The following is a 26088-nucleotide window of genomic DNA, read 5'->3' on the forward strand; positions in this document are numbered from 1 at the left end:
TTGTGCTGGCGTGCGATGGCTGCGAGGGGGCTCATGTAGACGTTGAAGAGTGTTGGGCTGAGCGAGGAGCCTTGAGGAACGCCGCAGATGACTTCGGTGGCCTCCGATCTGAATGGGGGGAGGCAGACTCTCTGTGTCCTTCCGGTGAGGAAGGAGATGATCCACTCCAGTGCCTTCTCCTGGATCCCGACGTTGCTCAGGCACTGTACTAGGGTACGGTGGCAGACAGTGTCGAAGGCCGCGGAGAGGTCCAGGAGGATGAGGGACGCTGTTTCTCCGTTGTCGAGCAGGGCTCGGATGTCATCGGTGGCGGCGATCAGGGCGGTCTCGGTGCTGTGGTTGGCCCGGAAGCCAGACTGCGAGAGGTCGAGGGAACCGTTCGTCTCGAGGAAGGCGGCCAGTTGCTTGTTGACAGTCTTCTCGATGACTTTTGCCGGAAACGGGAGCAGCGAGATGGGGCGGTAGTTCTTGAGGTCGGTGGGGTCGGCTGATGGTTTCTTAAGTAGAGCGCTGAGTTCGGCGTGCTTCCAGCTCTCCGGGAAGGTGGCGGTGTCGAAGGAGGTGTTGATGATGTCCCGCAGGTGGGGTGCGATGACAGCGTCGGCCTTGTTGAAGACGTGGTGAGGGCAGGGGTCTGTCGGAGATCTGGAGTGGATGGAGTTCATCGTGCGGACGGTGTCTTCGGTGCTGATCGGGGTCCAGGCGCGGAGGGTGGTTGTGGGGGGCGGTGGTTCGGTCGTGGTGTGCGTCGGTTGAGTGCTGAAGCTGTTGTGTATGTCCGCGATCTTGTTGTGGAAGTAGGAGGCGAGGGAGTTGCAGAGGTCTTGCGAAGGGGTGATGTCGTTGTTTCCGGCGTTGGGGTTGGAGAGCTCTTTCACGATGTTGAAGAGTTCCTTGCTGTTGTGTGCGTTGTTGTCCAGTCGTTCCTTGAATGCGGTTTTCTTGGTGCCGTGGATCAGTTGGTGGTGTTTTCGGGTGGCGAGCTTGAGGGCAGTCATGTTGTCCGGTGTTGGGTCTCTGCGCCAGGTTTTCTCGAGTGCTCTGCAGTTCTTCTTGGAGCTCTTGAGTTCGTCGTGAAACCATGGGGCTTTCTTGCTGCCGGGTCTGCTCGGCGGGGTCTTCAGAGGGGCGAGGGCGTCTGCGCAGTTGCTGATCCATTTCGTGAGGTTGGTGGCCGTTGGCTTCTGTGGAACAAGAAATGACATTCCCAGCACCACACCCTGTGAAAGAGCGTTTTGAACCTTGAAAAAAGGACTATGGTTCATGATAGAGGCTACCCTTTATTTAACACTTGTTGACAGTCTGTGCCTGCACTTTACTTTTCTGAAGATCATCAGTCTGACGCCCACTTACAGACTAAGAAATGACAATTAACTATAATATTTTGTCATAGCGAAGAAAATGTTTTCTACGATCATACAAATCTATAACAAGCAAAAAACGAACCGAACAACGACCAATTTGTTTTACTTCTTCAAAGCCTGTCTTTCTTGCACAGCTCTACGTCCAATGGCATTCCAGTGTTGCGGGATCAGAATACACTGAAGACCATGTTGCGAGAAGATACAATACGAGGAATACAAGGCCTCGCTACACATCTGATGCTAGGACAGCGGAATCCAACGGAGGTCCAGGAGAGCAGGATCCATGCCAGCTTTTCAGGATGTCCACTGAGTGAGCTTAGTCCTTGGTGACCCTCAAAACCAGGCATGGATCAGCCACCCTGGACCAACGTAGGGCATCCCTGTGGTTGGATCTCCCACCCGGCACACTGAGAGATACTGAGCAGAAGAAGTCTCAGTGTTTACTATTCATTAAAGGACGGTATAATACCAGCCTGTACAGGCAGGCTCAGCATCCAAGCCGGAGACCAAATAGAGTGTATTATGCTCAACTTCATTGTTCATCACCAACACTCTGGGCTCCCCAGCTCCCTGGTGTGGTTTTCCAATCAGTAACCTCATGCATTTTATCAGGAAGATAGGCCCATATGCAGAAAACCATGTGTTGTTGCAAACCATAAGGTGCATGACCAGCAAAATGGTGTTTAGTAATGAACTAAATACCTTTTGCAATTCAGTAAAGCCTTTCTGAATCACAAGATGCTTTTACCAACCATTGATTAGGAGTGAGAGCACAAAAGGACATTCTCTCGTAATCAACAAATCACAATGAGATATATCAATCAAACAATTAATCAGGGGATTTGTAAATGCACTACTCCCCCGGAAGGGTCTCAAGGCGCTTGGGGGGGGGGGGGGGTGCAGCTCCGTTCAATCGAAGAGCCAGGTCTTGAGTGTCTTCCTGAAGATGTTCAGGGAGGGGGCACGTCTGATGTCGATCAGAAGCTCATTCCAGGTCTTGGCCGCGATGTAGGTGAAGGCTCTTCCACCTGCTCATGCTCTGCGGATGCGAGGGGTTTTGGCGAGGTCGGCAGATCGTAGGTTTCTCTTGGGTCGGTGGAAGGAGATTCTATCGTTGAGGTATTGGGGTCCGGTGTTGTGGAGGCATTTGTAGGCGTGGGTGAGTATCTTGAAAGTAACTCTCTTCTCAACGGTGAGCCAGTGGAGGTTCTGCAGGTGTTGGGTGATGTGTTTGTGTCGAGGGATGCAGAGTACGAGTCTGGCTGCGCTGTTTTGTATGGTCTGGAGCTTGCGGAGCAGAGACTTGTTGATTCCGGCGTAGTGGGCGTTTCTGTAGTCGAGTCTGCTGGTTATGAGTGCGTGGGTAACGGTCTTTCTTGATTCGGGGGGGGATCCATTTGAATGTCTTTCGGAGGATGCGGAGGGTGTTGAAGCATCTGGAGGCGACGGCGTTGACCTGTCGGGTCATGGAGAGGGCAGAGTCGAGTACGATGCCAAGGTTGCGGGTGTGGTCCATTGGGGTGGGAGGGCAGCCGATGGCGGTGGGCCCTCTCCGAGTGGAGCTTCAGGCAGCTGCTGCTCATCCAGGATGCGACGTCCTTCATTCCTTCCTGCAAGTTGAGTCTGGTGGTGATGGGGTCCTTGGTGAGGGAGAGAATGAGCTGGGTATCGTCCGCGTAGGATACTATGCGGAGTCCATGCTGTCTGACAATGGCGGCGAGGGAGGCCATGTAGATGTTGGAGAGCGTGGGGCTGAGTGACGATCCTTGGGGTACTCCGCAGTTGATTTCTATGGATGCAGAGAGAAAGGGTGGTAGTCTGATTCTTTGGCTTCTGCCGGTGAGGAGCAAGCGGATCCAGTCGAGGGTGGCTCCTTGTATGCCGGCGTCGGGGAGTCTGGCGGTAAGTGTGCGGTGGGAGACGGTGTCGAGTGCTGCTGAGGGGTCGAGTAGGATCAGGGCCATGGTGGGTCCTTGGTCGAGTACGGTGCGGATGTCGTCTGTGGTGACGAGTAGGGCGGTCTCAGTGCTGTGTTTGCTGCGGAATCCGGATTGGGAGGGGTCGAAGAGGGAGCTTTCTTCGATTAATTTTGTTAGTTGCGCATTGACAGTCTTCTCAGTGACTTTGGCTGCAATGGGGAGGCGTGAGATGTGATGGTAGATCTTGAGATCCGTGGGATCTGCTGTGGGCTTCTTGAGCAGGGGTCTGACTTCTGGGTGTTTCCAGTCGTCGGGACAGATAAAGGTCTTAAAGGTGGCGTTGATGGTGCGTCCTAGCTCTGGGGCAATGGCGGTGGCAGCTCTGTGGAAGATGTGCGGCATGCAGAGGTCCATGGGTACCCCTGAGTGGATGCCTTTTATGGTCGAGGTGGTGTCTTCGGTGGTGACTGGGGTCCAGGAGGAGATGGAAGGCTGACTGGCGTTGCTGGTGAGGGAGGTGGTTTCGGAGTTGGGTGTCTGGTCATTGAAGTTGTCGTAGAGGCCTTTGATTTTCAGATGGAAGTAGAAGCCGAGCTTGTTGCATAGGTCCTGGGAAGGGGTGATGTGCGTGGTTTCGCTGGGGGGCTTGGTGAATTCCTGGATGTCGCTGAAGAGTTCTTTGGCGTTGCTGGAGTTGGTGAGGATCTTGTTTTGGATGAACATCTGATGCGTTGGTGGTATTCTGTCATGGCGTTCTTGTAGGTGGTGTGGTCTTCTGACGTTTTGTTGTTTCTCCAGTTCATCTTGAGACGTCTGCAGTTGCGTCTGGACCCTTGGAGGTCGCCGTCAAACCAGGTGGCCTTCCTGGGGTGCTGTCTGTTGGGGTGACGTAGGGGTGCAAGCGTATCTGCGCAATTGGAGATCCATCTGTGGAGTTCTTTGGCTGCGAGGTTGGCGTTGGTCGAGGTGGTGGGGGCGTCGTGGTTGAGAGTGGAGTTGAGCTGTTCCTCAGTGGCTTTGCTCCAGTACCTTCATGGGGGAGAGGTGCAGGTTTGGGCGGCTTGGGTTTGTCAACGTGGAAGCATACGCAGTGGTGGTCAGTCCATGGGGGTTGCGTGGTGTGGCTGAAGTGGATGTTGTTACCTCCTTCAAAGACGAGGTTGTGTCCTGCCTTGTGGGTAGGTGTGGTGATGAGTTCTTTCAGTCCATTGTTGATGAGGTTGTCCAGGAGGGTGGTGGAGTTGGTGTCATTGGGGATGTCGAGGTGGAAGTTCAGGTACTCAACGAGTATGTAGTCCATGGAGGCGATGGCATGGGGTGCGATGAGGTCGGTGATGGTGGTAGCGAACGAAGCGCGGGGACCGGTGGGGGTCTGTAGGTGAGGGTGCCGCAAAGTGGTCCTAGGGCTGGTCTCGACCTGGAAGTGAAGGTGTTCGGTGGTGGAGAGGGAGTTAATTGTGGTGGAGGTGGAGAGTCAGAGGGAGCTCTTGTGTGCGAAGGCGAGTCCACCTCCTGAGCGGTTGGCGCAGTCCTTCCTCTGGATCTTGAATCCATCAGGGATGGCGGTGGCAATGTCAGGGGCGGAGAAGGCTTTGATCCAGGTTTCTGTAAAGGAGGTGACGTCTGGTGAGAGGGTGTCGAGAAGGTCCCAGATCTCTACGGCGTGTCTGAGCAGGGAGTGAACGTAGAGGAGGATGCAGTTTAGGGCTACGGGGTGTTGGCGTTCGTCCTGGGGGCGGTGTCTGCGGGGGCATGGTCGGAGGCGAAGGTCTGGTGGCAGTGGCGGCAGGAGAACTGGCCGTGGGTGGTGTTCGGAGTGGCCAGCTGGCACTTCTTGTTCCTTCTAGGGTTGAATGCAAGTAGGGCAGCAGGGTTGTAGCGGTGCGTGGTCGGAGATCATGTTGTCCTGCCACTGGTCGCAGACAGGCTTGCCTTTTGAGCGCCAGTGGCGTGCCCGCTGCGTGCATCTGTGCTGTGGCCGCATTAAAATACGGGAAGGGGGAGGGAAGTGAAGCTGGGAGGCAGGAGCGTGAAAACCGGGTGGGGGAGCGGCCCCAGGGACAGCAACAACGAGTAAAAAACAGGCAGGAGAGCGGGGTAAAAACGCAAGACAAATACAATAAGGAAAAGGCAAACATGAAATTAAAAACAAGAGTGAGGACGAGATGCACCTAGGCAAAGTAACGAGCAAAAGCTAAGACAAAAATACCAATACAACAATACAATTCAAGCAGTAATGAGCAGGCCCACCACAGGGACACGAGGACAGCAGCCTTGAACTCCTACCTGGCGCAGAGGAGGAAGGGGCAGCCACGGCGGAGGCACAGTGAGCGGAGAACTGGGTCACTGACCAGGAGGCCAGAGGTCCTGCTCCATGTATCAATGGTTTGTGACCATCACAACCACAAACCACTGAAAAGTTCCCGACTCCACAAAAGAGGTGGTAACTATTGTCAAAGAGGAAGCTGTACCCACTGAACAGCTTCCTCTGTGAGTCGGGCACACTTGAAGGGGAGGGTGCATGCAAGAGTCCAGGGAACCACTAGCTGTGACCAAAGGCGAAACTTGTCTTTTTTTAAAGGTGCCTGTGTTCCTTAAAGGTACTGGTGCTGCTTTGAAGAAAAAAAACTTTGCAAATGTTAATGCAAAAGCAAGGATAGTGGTTTACTGTTCCTTGAAGAAACCATCAGTGTTTGTAGCTAATCACACAGGGTCACAAATAGTAACCTGCCTAATTAATATTCATTATGCAGGTCATTCTGCGACCCCCGAGACAAGAGAATTTGCAACACGATTGAATAGTACACGTCACACACAAAAGTATGAAATGGTCACAAAAATGGGTGCACAACTTGTCCACTTTTGCGACTTGATTTTTATACAGCTGGCCCTTACTGCCTAACCACCTGCGAATAACACTCACCCACTCATTAAGCCGAGATTTATAGCATCAAAAAATATATAGGGCGGAAGAAAAAAAATTACTCTAGCCTGCGGGTCTGGGGGTACTGTAAGCAAAAGTCACCTGTTAATGCAAAAAACACTCTCCGGAAGTTAACAGCTTACGCACATGTGAGATCCCTAGCGCGCGCTCCACCACAGCAGCTGTGCTTCACGTCTCAAAATAATCACGTTCAGCACTGACTCACGAGGCAATCGACACCTGTGAGTCAAACGCGCTACTTTTCACGTGGGATTGCCCTGGTGTTGATGGGACGAATGAGACGTTTACGCAAAGAGCGGCTGTGACGTCATTTCCTGTGACATGCCCGCAAACCTGGCATGGATGTTTCCAGCTCTGAAGGTTTCCAGTTGTTCTGCTGTAGGGAGGCTCTGCAAAGCAGCTGGCGCCCAGGGGCTGGTTTCTGAAAAATGAGGTTTTATGGTAAAAATAGGGCCTCGTAAATGACAAGTGTTTGACTGCCTTCCAGTTCTTCGTGAATAGAAAACCAGTTTGTTGAAAACGCTCCAAGGGTCACTTGTAAATGGCACGGAGAAGCTGGCACCTCGCACGCCCCGAATCCCTGTGAAAATACACATTTCTAAAAATAGGATGCGACCAACATTTCTCGGTCTGATGAATGTCAAAAGGGTACAGCCCAGTGGGCAAGGCATGTAAACCGCACCATCTGACAAAATAAAACAATTGGCTGCCATAAAGCAAATGAATAAAAAAAAAATAGTAACACTGCTCCTACTGTACAATTATCATCAAGATGGCTCAGAAGTCTAACGCTAAACACGGACATCTGCAGTGATGCGAGGGTGGCACTGGCAGACTTCCGGCTAGGCAGATTCTCCTTTCATCCTTATGGTGAACTGAGTACTCTGTCACAGCCAGTGTGTCAGGGGCCCTAGTGCAAGGAAGAAAATGGACAACCCCCCCCCCCCCCCCGCCCCGCTCCCCCCCCTCCCCCGGCTGCTACTTGAACTCTAAGCTACTGCAAAGATCAAGGTTTGCAGTGGGCTATCCAGGCCTCTAGGCCCTGGTGTCACTGCACCTGCTGCACCAATGATAAGTCATGCCGCTGAGTGAGTACCGCTGAATTAGATCACTGTAACTTCTGTTGCTTACACTTGCAAACTGTAGAATTGCGGTATAAAACATAAAGTACATGCATCAATGTAGTCTTTTGCGATTCCTTAATTGAGATTATTAAGGAATAGGAATTAAGGAATTGCAAAAGCCTATGCATGTAGGAATCGCTATAAAATTAGCGATTCCCAGATATTCCTTAATTGCGACTTGCAAATTACGAGTCACAATTAAGGAATGCCTTCCCATTCATTCCTATGGGTCTCCAGGCCCATGACAGGCATCAGGGGTCGTATGACGTCCTATGTCAGAAAGACATTTTTACCACTATTTATGGTAAATTTACACCCTACACAGGCCATAAATAATGACATGGAAACATGGTTTGAGATACTGAAATGCTCCTGAAAGGGACAGAGACACGTATAGGTAGGAAAGCCATCGAATCAAGAGCAGACAACTGCGATAGATAACAAAACCAACCAATGGGCTGACCCAAAACGACTGCATATGTGCTCTATTGGAAACACTAGGTCTGCCAAAACCAGCTAAAACTGGGTAAAGGCAAGTCCTAATAATGTTGTCATTCTTCCTACTTTTTAACATTAACACCTAATTCAGCGAGGTTTGGCGTAACTGCGCCCACCTGGGAGGCATGTGATACATTTTAGTGTCCTTGCCAGTGTATCCGAGATGTCCAGCGAGTCCAGGGAGACTAATGCTGCCCGAGTGAGCGTCCCCCAGACCGATGCAGCATCTCTGCTTGCACTAGAAGTATTCATCCTGTTGACATATCAGCACAGACAGAGCATTTCATATCTCTGCAGCCAACGACAGGCTTTCACAAAAGATCACAGTAAAGCACAGAGGACTCTGCGTTACGCGCTGCTCTACCCTGGAGATACGTTTGTGCAGCCAACGCTTTAGCAGAGTATTCACATCCTGCTTGAAGAGAACGTACATATAGCAGTGTCTGATTATCTCTTTCTAACAGAGTCTAAGCCAACACATCTAGGTTGCGGATAAATCAAAATCTTATTTATCTTGTATTATTGCCATTGTGCCCATCTCCTCTTAAACACACACTAATATTTTAGGCAGAAGTGGAACTAGAGTGTTGCGCCATGGCTCCAAACAGAAGTACTGATCAAGAACACTAAGACCTTCCGTTGTCCAGCAATCAGACTCCTTCCGCATCGTAGGTCAAACGATCCCCTGCAGCACGGAGGTCAACGGGAGTCACCCGCAACTCAAGAATGACTCACAAGCACAGGTCTAAATTGGTGTAGAGCAGTGATTCATTTGTGTCTGAAGTTCAACTCAGGCACGACAGGGTACTGATTTTCGGTAACGAAATTTCCCCATGGGACGCATTTTGGTGGCCCTCAGAAATCAGACCGACTCCTACCTTCACTGACCATATTAGGAACCTAAGCATCATTCTGAACTACAACAACATTCTTTACACAGGGATAGCAGCTCACCTCCTCCAATGACTACAGACCATAAAGAACGCCACAGACAGACTTGTCCTGAATCTCCCTAGATGAACCCACATCATCCTCTACCTCAAGGAACTCCACTGGCTCCCTGTACAGAAGAGATGCCAGTCCAAGCTCCTGAACCATGCATACAAGGCACTACACAACTGCAGACCAGCCTATGTGAACCACCGCATGAACTTTCATCAGCCCACCAGACACCTCCGCTCCGCGTCCTTTTCTCTAACCCTCTCCCAGAATCTGTTTTGTAGCAGATACCGAGCTTGCTCCTTGTCTTACCTAGCAGCAAAGACATGGAACGAGCTACCCTTTCATCTTCGGACCTCTCCATCTCTGTCAGAGTTCCGAAATTCCTGAAGACCTGGCTGTTTGGCTAACCAACTGGACCCTGCCAGTGCCTGGATACCGCGACCGGTGACAAGAAGAGCTCTACAAATCTACTGAGTGACTGATTAATTGGTAGATTGATTGAGCCACCTTAGTGTTTACAGCACACCTATGACGCATATACAAAATAAGACCGCTTTGACAGTCTATTTATGGTAAGACTCTATAATAACTGTACAGTTCTATCTAGTTTGGCAATATTGCCGTTCATATGGCTAAGAAACTAAGAGAGACTTATTCACGTTATAGGATGCTGACATCCACATCATGAGTTCTTGTTTAAAAATAAAGCTCCATAATAACTGCGCATAAAGGCGTACCGTCCCAGTTCAAACCCAACATTACCACGGCATAGAAGGAGGACAGGTGGTGGCCCCTAAAGACGAAAACATGTGGGGCCTCGTTAGCATGAAGGACTTGAATACTGAGAGCTTTTATGAAATATAGGCCTCTGAAATCATAATGAAATTATATGTTGGTAAGTATGTCACATTGAGAAATTGAGGCTACTAGTCTAGTACTGCTGAGGAGAAGAGAGACCCCGGCAGCTATGCAAGTAAAGTGCAGCTTAGGGTACAGGTTTTTTAGTTCCACCAAGTCGTTTATGTCCCCATCACAACAATGTGTGCAATGGATATATTATCTGGGATGCACTGAGCAGATCCCCGGCACAATGCATGAGGGACGAAAGGAGGGAGGGATGGATGAATGGATGGATGGATATTCTCTTGTGATGCAGAAAAGAGCGTCAAGGTGTCCTTTCCATACTTATTAAAGTAGACAATCTCTTTTTGACCAACTGGCCCTCAGTCCATCTCCATTTACCACGGTCATAGGAGATAAAGGGTTATTTTTGGGAAGCTACAAGCACAACCTGAAATCTATTTAGGCATTACCTTCAGTAGCTTTCACCACACATGGAAACATCAAGCAAGAGCCTTGTATGAGACTGGCTTGAGGATAAAATGTCTTGTTAGGTTCGAAAATATATCAGCAAGGCGTTTTTGTCACTTAAACTAGCCCGCTACAGGCTAAAATGACACAAAATTTGACATTCTGAAAATTGTGCACATTCCACATAACTCGAAATTCGGGAATTATGAAAGATTACCATGACTTGACAGAAACATTTGCACAGGCCTGTTTACAAGTCAGTAGTACAGTGGCGACGACTCCTAATATGGCAATCAAAGTCCAATAATCCTTTAGTGGGGCTTTTCTTGATCGGAGAGGGACTGTATCTTTACCATCTTGGCACTTGAGGAAGGGCGCCCACACAAAAGTGGAAACAAGTAATAGGATCATCAATTTCCTAAATTAAAAAATAAAAAAACTTCATGATTGATGGACCATACCTTATGGTGGTTTCCTGGCTTCAGGGTATTAGTTTTAACCCTTTCCGTGCTCAAGACGTGTCCAACTCGCCATGCTGTACAGTGGTCTTGTGCTGATGACGAGCTGGACTCTTCATGCTGCCGCGGCGCCTCCCGCGCGTGGTCATTTCCCGCCTGTGCCGGCGTTCTAAAGGAGTGGGCGGAGTCATGACAAGTCCAGCTCGTCATGAGCACAGCTCCACTGTGCAGTATGACGAGCTGGACTCGTCATGAGTATTGCGGCAACACGCGCAGCCCCTCCCCCCCGCACCACGGGGGAATTAGCCCAATGTGGAAAGGGTTAAGATATGGGCGTGCAACACCCCCTCATCTGTCGCAGCCACGGCGGCGGCCGCTCCTTCTACATGGCTGCCCCGACCTGGAACGACCTTCCCCTCCAGCTCCGTACAGTCCCCTCACTGACAGACTTCGGAAAGAGACTCAAAACCTGGCTCTTCGATGGAGACACAGCGCCCAGATACCCCCTAGGGCTGACAGTGTTGCGCTCTACAAATGCTGATTGATTGGTTGAACATGCATGGGTGGGAAAAAATGTGCAGTTGGCTGCATAGGAATTCAGGTGTCTCACCGGCATCCCAGCTCACAGTCGGCTGCACTGATACAGCTCTTTGCTCCATTAAAATAAAGGAGAAAAGGGGGGCACTGCTCATATTCAACAATCCTGTAACCCTCACTCTGGCTGATCGACTCCATGTAACAACCCGCAGGGTCCTTCGCCGGGCAGGTGAATACACCTTAGAGACACCTGGTGTGCTCAGAATTCCTACAGCAGGAGGCTCCTACAAATGCAGTCAGTTAACACAGAACAGAGGGTCTCAATTTCTTTCTTCCAGGCATCTTTATGCACCGCCACTCTCCCTTTCCTCCCGTTAATCTCATTAAACATTTCCTCTGTATTCCACCTCCTACCTCCTCTCAGATATTGCCTTCACTCTATAGAGGGGCACAGCGTCTCCCTGCCACTACTTGTCACACAGCCTCTGCCTCACCAGTTCAACCTCCCCTCACCATTCTATGGCCAAGCCAAACTTGTTCTGATGCCACAACCACCACTGGTTACTATCCAGCACTAACACAGTGCAGCAAAATACACAATGCATCCTTAGATGAAAAACTGTTTATCATGTGTGAGTACTTTTGTACAGCTGTTGTTTCCGCTTCTTGTGCAGTCCTTTGGTACCACAGTGTGGGTATGGTGCAAGCTACGTAAGTGTCCCTGTTACAAAATGCACATATGTTAGCATACCATGCATAAGCCCTAGTGGAGCCAAATATGCCCTCCTGGGAGTCACGGAATATCTGAGATGGCTCCTGGATGAGGCGAAACAGCTGCGCTGATCTTACTCAATCTCAGTGCGGCTTTTGATACGGTGTTGTATACTTCTCGTCTAGAAAGATTGACAAACCTGGTGTCCAATAGACAGCCTTATCCTGGATCTCCTCCTTTCTAATAGGTCGCACTTTCCAAGACTTCTCTGCCTGTTCTTCTTCAAAATCATATGCCCTTATTTAGGGTGTCCCTCAGGGATCAGCCTTGAGTCCGATTCTCTTTAATATCGACATCCGCCCTCTTGCGGACTTGGTGGAAAGCTGCAGCCTTACCCTGTTCTCCTATGCAGATGACACCCAAATTATCTTTTCTTCGTCATCTGCTTAGGGACACAACTCCGCGGCCTTGAACTACTGCCTGGGTCGAGTCTTTACCTGGATGAATTTCAACTTGCTAAAACTTCATGGCGAGAAGAGGTTATGGTGCTAGGAAAGAACCCCCTACATTGGGCACACAGCACTTGCCTAAGACCTTGGGTTCTCTTCCCGAACCGGTCCCCAAAGTTAAGAACTTAGGTTTGGCAGGACAAGAATGTGTCTATGAAGCCTCAGGTCGCCAAGGTAGTTTCCACTTGATTTGCGGTCCTGAAATGGCTGAGAAAGATTATTTGGAGGCTTCCTTTCTCAGTCCAAAAGATGGTCATCCAAGCCCTGATCCTTTCAAGATTAGACTACGGGAACATACTCTAGCTAGGAGCAGACAGGGCTTCCTTCAGAAGTATCACAGAATTCTGCTGCTAGGCTACTATAACAACTCCTGAAACGTACCTGTGTCCTGCCTCCTCCTTGAGCTCCATTGACTCATGGTGGAAAAGAGGATACAGATCAAGGCATTATGCAACGTGCACGTCAGCCACGAGATAGCGTCTAGAATTAGTAGGTCCCTACCAGCCTATTCACTCTCTGCGTTTGAGTAACCAGTACCTGTGCACAGTTCCCAGAGTCAAACTGGCCCCTATGGGAGGTAATTCCTTCTCATATCTGGGCCCCAAGCACTGGAACGCCTTACCTGAGCACCAAGAAACTGCACCTCTGATTCACTTCCTAAGGAACTTGAAGACCTAGTTATTTTAATCCCATATGTGCCGCTAGTCCCTTTATGATGCTGTAGCGCAGAAAAAACTATATCTGGGTAGCTGCGTGCTTTATAAAACGGTATAACAATAATTATAAGAATAATAACAGCAACTACAATAGGGCCGTTAAATACACTATCAGCAATCCTGAACTTTTCATCCACAAAACATTGATTTCAGGTGTGTTTATCTAATTAGTTTGATAGAAGTAAGCCAAGACTACAACACCCAGAATACATTATGCTATCACCATAGTAGCCAAGACTGTGGCAGCTTTGCATCCATCTTGGCGAGGTGAGGATACAGGGAAGTAGATATCACCATAGTAGCCAAGACTGACATGTGGCAGCTTTGCATCCATCTTGGAGAGATGAGGGTACAGGGAAGCGGATATCACCATGGCAGCAAAGACTGACATGTGGCAGATTTGCCTCCACCTTTTGAGAAGTGAAGGATACAGGGGAGGGAATATCACCACATCAGCAAAGACTGCCACCTGTTCACTTCCATTTATATCCAAGTTTGGGGGAAGGCAAAAAAACTCTTTATGTAGAGGAGCCGTATGGTTTAAGAAACCACAAAGAGAATGTATGAACATCCATAGTGACGATTCTGTGGGTACTGCCCACGGCACTGCTCAGGACACTCCACAGGCTGCTCATGGCCCATCTTCCATTCGTGTCTCCCGGTCACATCCTTGCGTCCCACAAACTGCACATCAATGGGAAGTCTCCATTTAGAGCCACACAGCCAGCCCTTGCTATTAACAAGCAGGCCCCTCTGCACTTTCACATGCACCATCAGATCGAGAGACGGAGCCAAAGAGATTCCAGACTGGTGATTTTGCACATCTGGTCGTCGTTGGAAGGCCGGGCTGGCATAAACACAGCGCAGACATAGCAGTGCGTGGTGCTTTTTTAAGTCTGATTTCCTAAATGAGTCAGATTATGTTTATTTTAACACACTGAGTGGCATAACAGTGACTAGCGTTGACCATTCAATTTCCTCCTTCATACCGCTTGCTGTAGGAGTTTGAGCCAAGATATCCATGCTGGCGGCATTCACTGGCAGTCTTCCACGTGCAGAGGTCGGCCTGTTTAGCACAGATGGTGACTGTGGCATGTCCCCACGGGAACATGAGTAAGGCCAGACTGATTCTCTGTGTCTCAGCACCGTGCTGCCTACCAGCCTGGAAAGTGCTGCATATCATACAATCAAGGTGGCCAGGGCAACCCATTGGCGACCCAGGCTGCAGGGAGGCGAGAGCAACCCATTGGCGACCCAGGCTGCAAGGAGGCGAGGGCAAGCCATTGGCGACCCAGGCTGCAAGGAGGCAAGGGCAACCCATTGGCGACCCAGGCTGCAAGGAGAACCCATTGGCGACCCAGGCTGCAAGGAGGCAAGGGCAACCCATTGGCGACCCAGGCTTCAAGGAGGCGAGGGCAACCCATTGGCGACCCAGGCTGCAAGGAGGCGAGGGCAAGCCATTGGCGACCCAGGCTGCAAGGAGGCAAGGGCAACCCATTGGCGACCCAGGCTTCAAGGAGGCGAGGGCAACCCATTGGCGACCCAGGCTGCAAGGAGGCGAGGGCAACCCATTGGCGATCCAGGATGCAAGGAGGCTAGGGCAACCCATTGGCGACCCAGGATGCTAGGAGGCTAGGGCAACCCATTGGCGACCCAGGCTGCCTACCTTCCAACAAGCCATCACGAAACAGGGCGAACATTCAAGCTAAGCAAACGAGTGGGACAAGGTGGGAAACAAGCAGTGTTAATAAAAACTGGCACACTTCCCAACATGACAACTCGCGTCTGACTTTGAAAACACAGGTATACGTGCAACATAGTGCTATATAAACAATCCTGCGACAGCAACCTTTCGAATGCACACTAGCAGAGCACAGGCAGGCAGCACGCTCATAGCAGGCCAATCAATTCTCGTTACCTCTAAATATACACTTGTGCAGCAATCAGGAAGGCTGCAGCTCTTAGACGACGCTCTCTACTGCAGTCACCAGATGCGCCCAACTGTTGAGATAACAATCCTCTCTCTTCGGCAGAGAGCTAAGAGACAGCTACCGTCTCAAGAGGCACCAATTGGAGGGAAATTAAAGAGAGAGTCATGGACAGATGGAAACGATCAGACTTCAGAGTACTAGCACACAGCAGGCTGGCAGAGCAGGCTCAACCATTATGAAGGGGGGGGCGTGCTCCACACGCAGGGTTCCTGAAAGCTAGCAAGGCAGGGGCAGTTACAAGTCTTTGACTGACTCGGCCCCTACCCTGCTGACCTTTCGGACACAATGACTGTCGTGTCCTGCATTTCCCCATTTCATGTTTCTGACAGCCTGCTTCTGAATATAAAATACTTTTTTTAAACCAGTTGCACCACAAATATATTTTATTAACAAAAATGCACAAAAAGGTAGGCACCTCGTATCTGCACGCCTTACAAACTTCACGCTGAAGAGCTAGCCCTGGGGGAACAGAGACGTCACTAACCAGGAGGTCACAGGTTTGAACCCCAGCTAAGCCTTCCTAGGTTCAACAAACGAGGGACACAGGTTTAAATTATATTTTTCTCTGACTATATGTATTTTTAAATAAGGAAACTGAAAATAAGCCTTCTTTTGAGTGAATTTCAATACCCTTAGACATGACTGCCAGGCCCATTAGCAAAATAGACTGGCAGGTCGCGGTATAAGAAGAAAAAGAGGGGGGGGGGCGAGGTTTCCTAACGAGGCTTTACAAAGATGAAGACGTACATCTGTTTTTACTACAATGTGAATGCTTTCTGAGAGAGCACTACAACGTATTCCAAGCATGAGCTTATATGTATACATTCAATAAATGTGAAAATACACTAACTACAACTTAATATTTTGCAAAACACAAAATAAATATCTGAAAATATAGAAGTAAATATCTAAAAAACAAATGCCATACATTGAGGAACCCCAGTGATATATTCTATACCCAGTTTATTTTACATATTACTCAAAAATCCCCTGACATTCGGAACCTTGAAAATGCCCCTCTTGAGACCAGCAGGCAGAGTCCCCTCTAGAAGGGAAGCGCCTAAAGGCCATGCAGGCTGTGACGCTGACCTACCTCCCAGTTCACTCGCATAGCAGCACGTGCATCAACAACACAGTTAACACATATCTCCAGCTGGTTTACTGAAAGTGAACACACCGAGCACCTGGCCTCCCTAAATATGTTTCAACCCAGTTTACCTGCTCAGACCACGCGTGGTGTTCAATGTAACCCCATCGCGCCCCAAACTCACACACTAATAAGCAAGGCCACTGGAATTATACGATTGTGCGGCGATTTGCACATAATTATAGATTTGCCACGTTTGCTACATAATCCATCACCTGCTGCATAATCTGCAGATTTTAACAAAACAAAAATGTGCTTTTGGGTCAAACGGTTTAACGCAGCGACATGTTTTGCAGAGCAGTGGAAGACCCTCTGCAGAGTTGGACTGGTCACCTTTCTGTTGCTTATTGCTATATTTGGGTGTTAAACTGGCACTAAAAAGGTGCAACTAATGCCCAGACAGTGTTAACAAGTTTACAATTCACAAAATAATGATGTAATACTATCAAACAATATGTCTCACAGTGCCACATAATTTGCCTTTTTTTGCCACATAATTTTAGGCAACTCTGCCGCATACTGTGGCCCTCCGCTGCCGCATAATTCCAGTGGCCCTGACTATAAGGGGTCGCGCGCGCTGTTGCTCACCTGAGTATCAAAGCCATTCTCAATGGAGCTGGTCTTCCGGAAGAGGGGGCCGTCCACTGCAATCTCCTGTCCGTGGGCAGGCTTGAGCGGGAGTTGGCTCACACACAAGGGCTTGGCCACCTCCACCTTGCCCCCCGGGAACTTCAAATAGCAGGGCTGAGGGATGGTCCGGGTGGGCACCTGCGGGATGGGCGTCGCGCTGTGTACGGGTTTGGGGAGCCCCGACTTCATCTTAGAAGCCACCAGGATGGCTGGCATTTTCTCCTGCGGCTTTTCGCGACACGACTTGGTCACCAGGCTAGTGCAAGCCAACCGATCTGTCCAGTTAAGAGTGAGCCGGATAAATATTCTTTAAATCCCAAAAGAAGCCCCCAGTTAGACCAGGGAGCCGAAACAGCAAAGAATGTCGATGGGTGACTGGCTCGGGGAATCCCTCCGTGCGCCCCTGCTCATGTTCATTCCATTTTCGGAGTCTGATGCTATGTTTTTTTCCTGCTCATGGGAAAAAGAGACTTTTCACCTCATTACCATGCCACGGCATTTCCGAAAGTGAGGCAGTTTCTTGGGAAGGAAGGCAAGGACCTGCTGCACGCAACATATGTTCCCTGATCCACCGAGAGGGAGGCGAGAGGGGGCTCAGCCCGGATTTCCAGCTTAGGGTGTCTTTCTTCAGCCTTGTCCAAGAGGCATCTGTGTGGCTTAGTGCGTTAATGCGCGGTGTCCTTGGATAACTGCGCCCAAGACAGCCAAGCGCCCTCGCCTCGGCATTACTGGTGCCAAGCAGCAGGCAGGGCAAGGTGGCACCAGCAGAGAGCGAGCTGTGGTGGCCAGAGCCACAGGGTGCCGCAGGAGCCGCAGTCAGGAGTGGAAGCGACGCGGCATCTTTTTACGCAGAGGGGTCATGGCGCGTGTGCCACCCCTGCTGGTGGCAGCCAGGCGGCGAGGAGGCTGCTGCGGGGGTCGGGCTGGGGAAGGAGCTGTCGAGCTGACACTACAGTAGAGCAGGATGCAGCCCGCGCCCATTGGCTCTCCCGTCTCAAATCAGGAACAAAATATCTCTGCAAGAGGGGCGTGGCTTCAGCCCCTCCACTGACTGGCAGAAAACTCCCTCGCCTTGCTGCTGCTGGCTGGAAAAGCGCACAAAAAAAGACAGGAGCCCGGTCTGCAGTTCCACGAGGGCAGGGGAAGATGACGCTGGAAAATACTACCTGGTTTCAAATTCAAAGAAAAACACCAGCCGCCTGGAAGAGTTCCAGACGTGGAAGGAGAGGGTGCATTTTATGAAACTGCAGAGCTAGCCTGTGTTTCTGTGTCCACTTCTGTAACGCAGGGCACCACTCCGCCTGGCACTGGTGGTATATGAAAGTAAACCAGTGTTTAGTGCTTACATGGGCACAGAGGGTCACCAACACCGCAGATAACACAACCAAAAAGAATTACCTACAGAACAACGAACTGTGACACCAAGTAAAGGTGTGTCTAATATGTCATAAAACAGGCCATTATTTTACCCATACTAGGAGGGAAAACCAGCAATTAATAAACAAGCAAAGCTCGAGTAATGTGGCCTAATTGGCTGAACATGCACCATTTTTTGTAAATAAAGCAGAAGAGGGGGAAAAGATGTGCCCCAGGATGATACCATATGGGGGAGCCGAGATTATAACTTTGCTCTTCCTCACCTATATACCTTATTTAGATATTGGGCGACATTCCCCCTCACATCCTTCTGATCAATCAATCAATCAAAGCATTTGTATAGCGCGCTACTCACCCGGAGGGTCTCAAGGCGCTTGGGGGAGGGGGGTCCGCTACTGTTCGAACAGCCAGGTCTTGAGTTGCTTCCTGAAGGAGAGGTGGTCTTGGGTCAGGCGGAGGTGGATGGGTAGGGAGTTCCACGTCTTGGCAGCCAGGTAGGAGAAGGATCTTCCTCCCGTTGTGGCTCTTCGGATGCGGGGAACGGCGGCGAGGGCGTGGTTGGTCGATCGTAGCTGGCGGGTGGGAGTGTAGAAGGTCAGACGGTCGTTGAGGTATCTGGGGCCTTGGTTGTGGAGAGCTTTGTGTGAGTGGGTGAGGAGTCGGAAAGTGATTCTCTTGCTGACGGGGAGCCAGTGCAGGCCTCTCAGGTGTCCGGCGATGTGGCTGTGTCGGGGGATGTTCAGGAGGAGTCGTGCTGAGGCGTTCTGGATGCGTTGGAGTCTTTTCTGAAGTTTGGCTGTGGTTCCGGCGTAGAGGGAGTTGCCGTAGTCCAGTCGGCTGGTGACGAGGGCCTGGGTGACCGTCTTCCTGGTTTTGGTGGGGATCCACCGGAAGATCTTGCGCAGCATGCGTAGGATGTTGAAGCATGACGAGGAGACGGCGTTGACTTGTCTGGTCATTGAGAGGAAGGAGTCCAGGATGAAGCCCAGGTTGCGTGCGTGGTCCGTTGGTTTGGGTGCGTTGCCCAGGGCAGGGGGCCACCAGGAGTCGTCCCAGGCGGAGGGTGATGATCCTAGGATGAGGACTTCCGTCTTATCTGAGTTCAGTTTCAGGCGGCTGTTCCTCATCCACTCGGCTACGTCCTTCATCCCTTTATGTAGCTTGGTTCTGGCGGTTGTGGGGTCGTTGGTGAGGGAGAGGATCAGCTGGGTGTCGTCGGCGTAGGAGATGATGTTGAGGTTGTGTTGGCGTGCGATGGCTGCGAGGGGGCTCATGTAGACGTTGAAGAGGGTGGGGCTGAGTGATGATCCTTGTGGTACGCCGCAGAGGACTTTGGTGGCCTCCGATCTGAACGGGGGGAGGCGGACTCTCTGGGTTCTTCCGGCGAGGAAGGAGATGATCCACTCCAGTGCCTTCTCTTGGATTCCGACGTTGTTCAGGCGTTGCACTAGGGTGCGGTGGCAGACCGCGTCGAATGCTGCGGAGAGGTCCAGGAGTATGAGGGCCGCTGTTTCCCCGTTGTCGAGCAGGGCTCGGATGTCGTCGGTGGCTGCAATGAGGGCGGTCTCGGTGCTGTGGTTGGCCCGTAAGCCGGATTGCGAGGGGTCGAGGAATCCATTCGTCTCGAGGAAGGAGGCCAGCTGTCTGTTGACGGTCTTCTCGATGACTTTGGCAGGAAAAGGAAGGAGAGAGATGGGGCGGTAGTTTTTGAGGTCGGTGGGGTCCGCTGATGGTTTCTTCAGTAGGGCGCTGAGTTCGGCGTGCTTCCAGCTCTCTGGGAAGGTGGCGGTGTCGAAGGAGGTGTTGATGATGTCCCGGAGGTGGGGTGCGATGACGGCGTCGGCCTTGTTGAAGACGTTGTGAGGGCAGGGGTCGGTTGGTGATCCGGAGTGGATGGAGTTCATCGTGCGGATGGTGTCTTCGGTGTTGATCGGGGTCCAGGCTCGGAGGGTGGTGGTGGGGGGCGTTGGTATGGTCGTAGGGAGTATCGGCTGTGTGCTGAAACTGTTGTGTATGTCTGTGATCTTCCTGTGGAAGAACGAGGCGAGCGAGTTGCAGAGGTCTTGCGAGGGAGTGATGTCGTTGTTTCCGGCGCTGGGGTTCGAGAGCTCTTTGACGATGATGAAGAGTTCCTTGCTGTTGTGGGCGTTGTTGTCCAGTCGTTCCTTGAATGCTGTGTTCTTGGTGGTGTGGATCAGCTGGTGGTGTTTTCGGGTGGCGTGCTTGAGGGTGGACATGTTGTCTGCAGTCGGGTCTCTGCGCCATGCTTTCTCGAGGGCCCGGCAGTTCTTCTTGGATCTCTTGAGTTCGTCGATGAACCAGGATGCTTTCTTGTTGCCGGGTCTGACAGGGAGGGTCTTCAGTAGGGCGTGGTCATCTGCGCAGTTGGTGATCCATCTTGTGAGGTTGTTGGCGGCTTGGTTGGGGTTCGTTGAGCTGGCGGGAGGGTTCTGGCTCAGGGCTGTGGTGAGTTGGTCGGTGGTGATCTTGTTCCAGCTTCTGCAGGGGAACTGTTGCGGGTGGTGGTGAGTGGTGGTCCTACTGAAGCTGAAGTGGACGCAGCTGTGGTCTGTCCAGTGGAGTCCGGTGGTGTGGCTGAAGGAGATGTCCTTGCTGGAGGAGAAGACGGGGTCAAGCGTGTGGCCGGCGTAGTGTGTGGGGGTGGTCACCAGTTGCTTGAGTCCGAGGTTGGCGAGGTTGTCCAGCAGGGTGGTGGTGTTGCGGTCGTTGTTGTTCTCTAGGTGGAAGTTGAGGTCCCCAAGGAGGATGTAGTCAGCCGAGGGGAGGGCGTGCGGGCTGATGAAGTCGGCGATGTCTTCGCTGAATTGTGTGCGTGGCCCTGGGGGTCTGTAGATGAGGGTGCCTCTGAGGGTGGTCCTGGGGTCGGTGCGTATCTGGAAGTGCAGGTGTTCGGCGGCTGTGAGGGTGTCGTCGGAGTTGGTCGTGATGCGCCCTGTCCCCTGGGACAAAAAAGAGCCCCATAGAGACCCGTTTCGAGGACCCTTTTAAAAAATTGATGGTGCTCCGACCCGGTGAGACCCGGCCCACTTAAAACCCTCCCAGAACCCCTGGAGACTGGTTATGGGTGCAGTAGACCACTCCTAATGTCTGTGCCATTTTCCACAGCACCCGGAGGTTAATTAGAGCAGGCACAGGGAGGCTTTGAGAGATAGAGAGAGGGGGAAGGTAGAGAGAAAGCAATCAGAGTGGGAGGAGAGAAGGGGAGAGAAAGAATGGATGGATGGAAAGAGAGAGATTGCACAAGGAGATGAAGAGAGCGGGGTTGGTTTGAGCATTTTTGCCAGGTCAGCTTTAGCTCTTCAGTCCGGCCCTTCGGACGGTCAATCTACAGGTGCCGGGATCTGCCTTTGTTTTGTGTCGGTGCTACTGATACCACTTCAGACACCTTCATCACTCCTGTACGGTGTCCAGTTCCTCGTAGGATAGCACGAAAGCACCAAAGAAGGTGGCCATTGGCTCCTATAACACAGTGATGCACGCTGACTTGCCTCAAGACACTTTTGGCCTCCAGGGGTAGGTGTGCAGGGGATCAAAAAAGCTGGAGTTCAATTCACAAGGAGGGATGGTCAGTCCATGACCAGGCCTGCCATCGCTGCTGCCTGCAGCCCTGCTCCTTTGGAATTCATGATACTAAAGGAGCATGGAGAGGGTAGGGCTGCCAGGTAACACTATGCTGAACGGAACTACTGGGAAGAAGAGCGGCTACTAAGGCAAAATCCCCAATAGCCCCTGCACTTCTTCCCCTTTCTTCCAATCCACTATGCTCTACCACCAGCTGGCACAAAGCGACCACTGCTACTGTGTGTCTGCTTTAGTGTAGGTGAACCTGGCTGCTCCCACCAGGTACGGTAGGCCCCAACCTGGTCTCTGACATACTCAGTGATTCCTGAACCACAGCCTGGCTGTTCATGTTTTGCCCTCTTGGTATCCAGCAGGACTGGTCAGAAAGGACCTTCTTTATAAGGATAGTCATTATCTTTGCGAGGATTCTGTGGTCCACACTGGGCAGCGAGTCTGGGCCCCAATTCTTAAGACCTACCCTTTCTCTCTTCCTTCGGGTTTAAAAAAAAGTGCCATATTGCTGTCCCATAGGAACTGCGGCATACTACCCTGTTTCAGCCATTTGAAGAGGTGTTGAGCAGCGGCCAGGGTGCCTGACTCTGGACTACAGGGTTCACGGTTCGATCCCCGGTGCCGGCGGCAGGTTAGCCCAGCACCACGTGACTCTGGACAATAGCTTGCTTAATCTTCCCGAGGCCCCCCAGCGCCAGGACACCACTTCGGAGGTAAGTGTGCGCTTTACAAATACTGGTATTTCATTTCATTTCCCAGTAGACCTCTTGCAGGTCTGGTCTGGTTAGGCTGCATTGGAAGGCCATTCCTTCAGTGGGTCTTGGCTCACTTGGAGGTCATCCCTGTTAGGTACAGGTCATCCAGTGTTAAGGATGTATTGAGGCCCTGTAACCCCTCTGTCTAAGATACCCCCAGGAAACTGCACCTCATCTCTCTCAGATGACTTCGTTGAGTAGAGTTCTTCATAAAAGTTGGCATCGGCTCTCATGATTTGCTCCTTCCCATTTTGAAAACTTCCCTCTGAGTCTTGAAGCTCCACTAATGTGGTGTGGAACAAGTGAAGTTTCTCAAAGAACAACAATTTACATTTCTCATCCTTCTTAAGGTTCTCGGTTGTGGTTCGCAACCTTCCCTTCACCCATTCCTACTATATTTCAGTACAGTGAAAAGGTCCTTCATTCAACTCCACTCTACATACACAACTCTAAGGTCTGCCCTCACTCTTTATTTCTCATCAGTGTACAGATCATCTTCCAGGAATGTGGGCTAGGAGGAACTTCCCTGTGAGATCGCCCTCGAAAACGATTGCTCTGTGGATGTTATGTCATAGGAAACTTACAGAGCGCACATACACCAGGGGCACAAGTCCTAAAAAAAGAAGTGGGGGGACTAACCTAGTTAATAAGTATTCAAGTGGCATCGCAGCGTGCGGCATGGCAACATGTGACATCACAGCGCATGACATCACAGCGCGTGATATCACAGGAACTGGCATCATAAGAAGTGATATCAGATCTTAAGCCCCCACATATATGTTTAGCAGTTTTATAATGAGTACATTTGAGCACATTTCGAGTATACTTGCAAACCCTCCTGATTCATCCAGAAGATTCACACTTTTGTACGCTACATATAAAACAATGTTACCTTTTGTCAGCGTTAAGCTTTCTATAGCCATAGTGCTTTAAAAGAAATAGTGATATTTAAATTATTACAACACCTCCTCAAGGGTAATAAGCGTATATAAATGCAATTTATTTTGTGCAAATACTGGGGAAAATCAACACATCTGACATTCTAAAAGTCCATGCAAATCTCCTAAACAGAGCCTGAACAAAGTGAAAAGCTGCCTCTCCTAAGTATGTGTGAAGTGCTAACAAGGTGCAAGCCTTTGTTTCCCCTCTGCTGCATTTGCATCAGGTGCGAGTCTCCTGACTGCTGCCAGCCAGGAAACTCCAACAAAAGGGGGCTTGATGACCCCTGAGACTCGCCCTTTGTTATGGCCGAGTATCCCAGCAGAAGTCAGAGAAAAGAGAGCCCCGTCCCACCTGCATGTTGTTGTAATCGAAAGCAGACAACAACGTGCAGGCGCTGCTGAATGTGTCCCGGTGTTTGGAAATTACACCGGGACGAATTAAGCATCTTTTTTAGTGGGGCCCTACTTCTTGGCAGGGTGGAAAGCATCCACCCTGTGAAAGAAGTGGGGGGATGCCGTCCACCCGCGTGGACCCCCGACTCGTGCCCTGCATACACCAATAGGTCTCTTGGCACTAAAGTAGTGGAGGCAGCAACTAGCAACAAAGATAGCTATAGGCTTGTCTAAAGAGCCAGGTATTTAAGAGTTTCCTAAATCCCACATAATTGGCTGTCAAAGGGAAGAGAGTTTCAGGTGTAGGGGGCACTTGCTGAAAACCTAACCTAATCTAACTGATTTTGAGCTAATTGCAACTGCAGTTAGGCCAATAGGGAGTCCCAGATAAAGCGTGTTAGCATAATCCATCCGGGACATCACTAAGGAAATGAATATTTGGATGACAGCTTCCACCGTGTAGTATCTCCTAATTTTCCGTATGGTCCGGAGTTGGAGAAAGCAAGAGGAAGTCACTGCTCCTATCTGATTTTTCAAGGAAAGATCCTCGTGAACAAAAACCCCAAGACTTTTCAGAGCGTTCTTAGGCATAGGGGAGATCCCATATCAGAGGGCCAGAAGGAGGGATTCCATTAATAAAGTTTTCTTTTTGTAAAAACAATTTCCATTTTGTTGGCGTTTAACTTCAACTCGTGACTATTCATCGCTTCCCGAATGTATTGCATGGTATTTTTAAAGAATTCATTTGTTTCCATGGTTTTTTCAATCGTGAAATCAGCTGCATATCGTCAGCGTAGTTGTATATTTTCACCTTCCACTCCTGAAGGGAATGAATCAGTGAGCGAATATAAAGATTAAACAAATGAGGGGATAGGAGCATCCTTGGGGTACTCCACATTTTAATTGGACCTCAGCTGAACAAAAAGGGAAGAGAGGGACCGATTGAAACCGGTCTGTAAGAAAAGAGGACATCCAGTCGAGGGCAGGACCCTGCAAACCTGCGGTGTGGACACCATCAAAATGGCATGATTGACTGTGTCAAAGGACGCTCAAAGATCTAATAGGGCCGTGGCTGTGTGATGCTGTTATCCATTTCTTTCCTCACATCGTCCATTACAGAGAAAATAACTGTCTCTGTGGAGTAGACAGGGTGATAGCCAGCCTGATGGGGGTCAAGAAAACCGGACTCCTCCAAAAAGGAGCATAGATGTTGAGCAACATGGGTCTCTTAATAGTTTTGATAAATAAGGAAGCAGTGAGTTCGGTCTATAGTTTTTCAATATGGCAGGGTCCTCCCCAGGAGAGGGAGCACAACAACTTCCTTAAAGGAATGTGGGAACTTGCCCTGGCTGAGGGATAGGTTGAAAAGGGAAATAGCTATTTCAGGAAGACAGAAAAAATGGTTTCTTGAACATGCCGGGGACAAATATTATTTGGGGAACCAGATTTGACTTTGGCCATCAACTCAGTAAGGGGCTCTTTAAAAATAACAGGAAAGGAAGGCGGTCAGTGTCATGGGTGGCCACCCAGGAGCTCAAAACTAACTTAAATCCGAGAAGGCTAACTAGAAGTCAATCCGTGGATGCATGGAGCGTTTGAGGAGACTCCATGAGTAGTTCATTGAAATCACCCTCATACTCTCAATGATGCTCCATAGGGAGGCCTCAACTACCAGTTTTGACAGCAGAATGGGCATCACATCCATCCCTGCAGAGTCTGCTCTAGTGTGGCCATCTGCCTTAATCGCCTTCCATCGGAATGGTCAAGGAGGTCACAAGCTGCACTCTCGAGGACCTGGAGCATCTCAAGTCTGTTGTTCATCTCTGGGGGGCATACAAACTGATGAGCGCCACTGACTCTCCTGACCACGAGCTGTCCACAACCAGAACCCTGTTTACCTGCACTGTAGCCCTCTCAGCTACAAAAGGCTTCCCCCTGATCAGAATGGTGACTCTTGAAGACTTACAGTTGTTACTGCAGAACCACTGACCTCACTGACCTTCAAATTGGCTGTACGATTGGGGGTATGAAATCCAACATTCCTGCAGAAAGCAGATATCTCGGTTCCGGGCTCTGAGGAACCATAGCATGCCAACATATCTGAACTAGTCCTTTACACTCCTACAACGTTAACCAGGATACAACACTTACTTTAACATTAGATGTCAATGTTTGGGTTCTAGTGACTCGAGAAGAGAGGGTGATACTTTACCAGGTGGCAAGGGC

The 26088-nt window shown here is 50.4% G+C and overlaps 1 protein-coding gene across 1 annotated transcript in view; it reads right to left on the reverse strand.

Annotated features, from left to right (window-relative positions):
- NAV2 (neuron navigator 2) overlaps positions 1 to 17145 on the reverse strand; it is an 830108-nt gene extending 812963 nt beyond the window's left edge. Inside the window, exon 1 of the mRNA XM_078684226.1 lies at positions 16761 to 17145. Within this exon, the coding sequence (XP_078540352.1) occupies positions 16761 to 17018 (258 nt within the window). The 5' untranslated portion in view covers positions 17019 to 17145. The remainder of the gene's footprint in view (positions 1 to 16760) is intronic.
- Positions 17146 to 26088: the final 8943 nt, after the last annotated feature.

The sequence above is a fragment of the Lissotriton helveticus genome, chromosome 3_2 (assembly GCF_964261635.1).
Source record: "Lissotriton helveticus chromosome 3_2, aLisHel1.1, whole genome shotgun sequence".
Classification (NCBI taxonomy): Eukaryota; Metazoa; Chordata; class Amphibia; order Caudata; family Salamandridae; genus Lissotriton; species Lissotriton helveticus.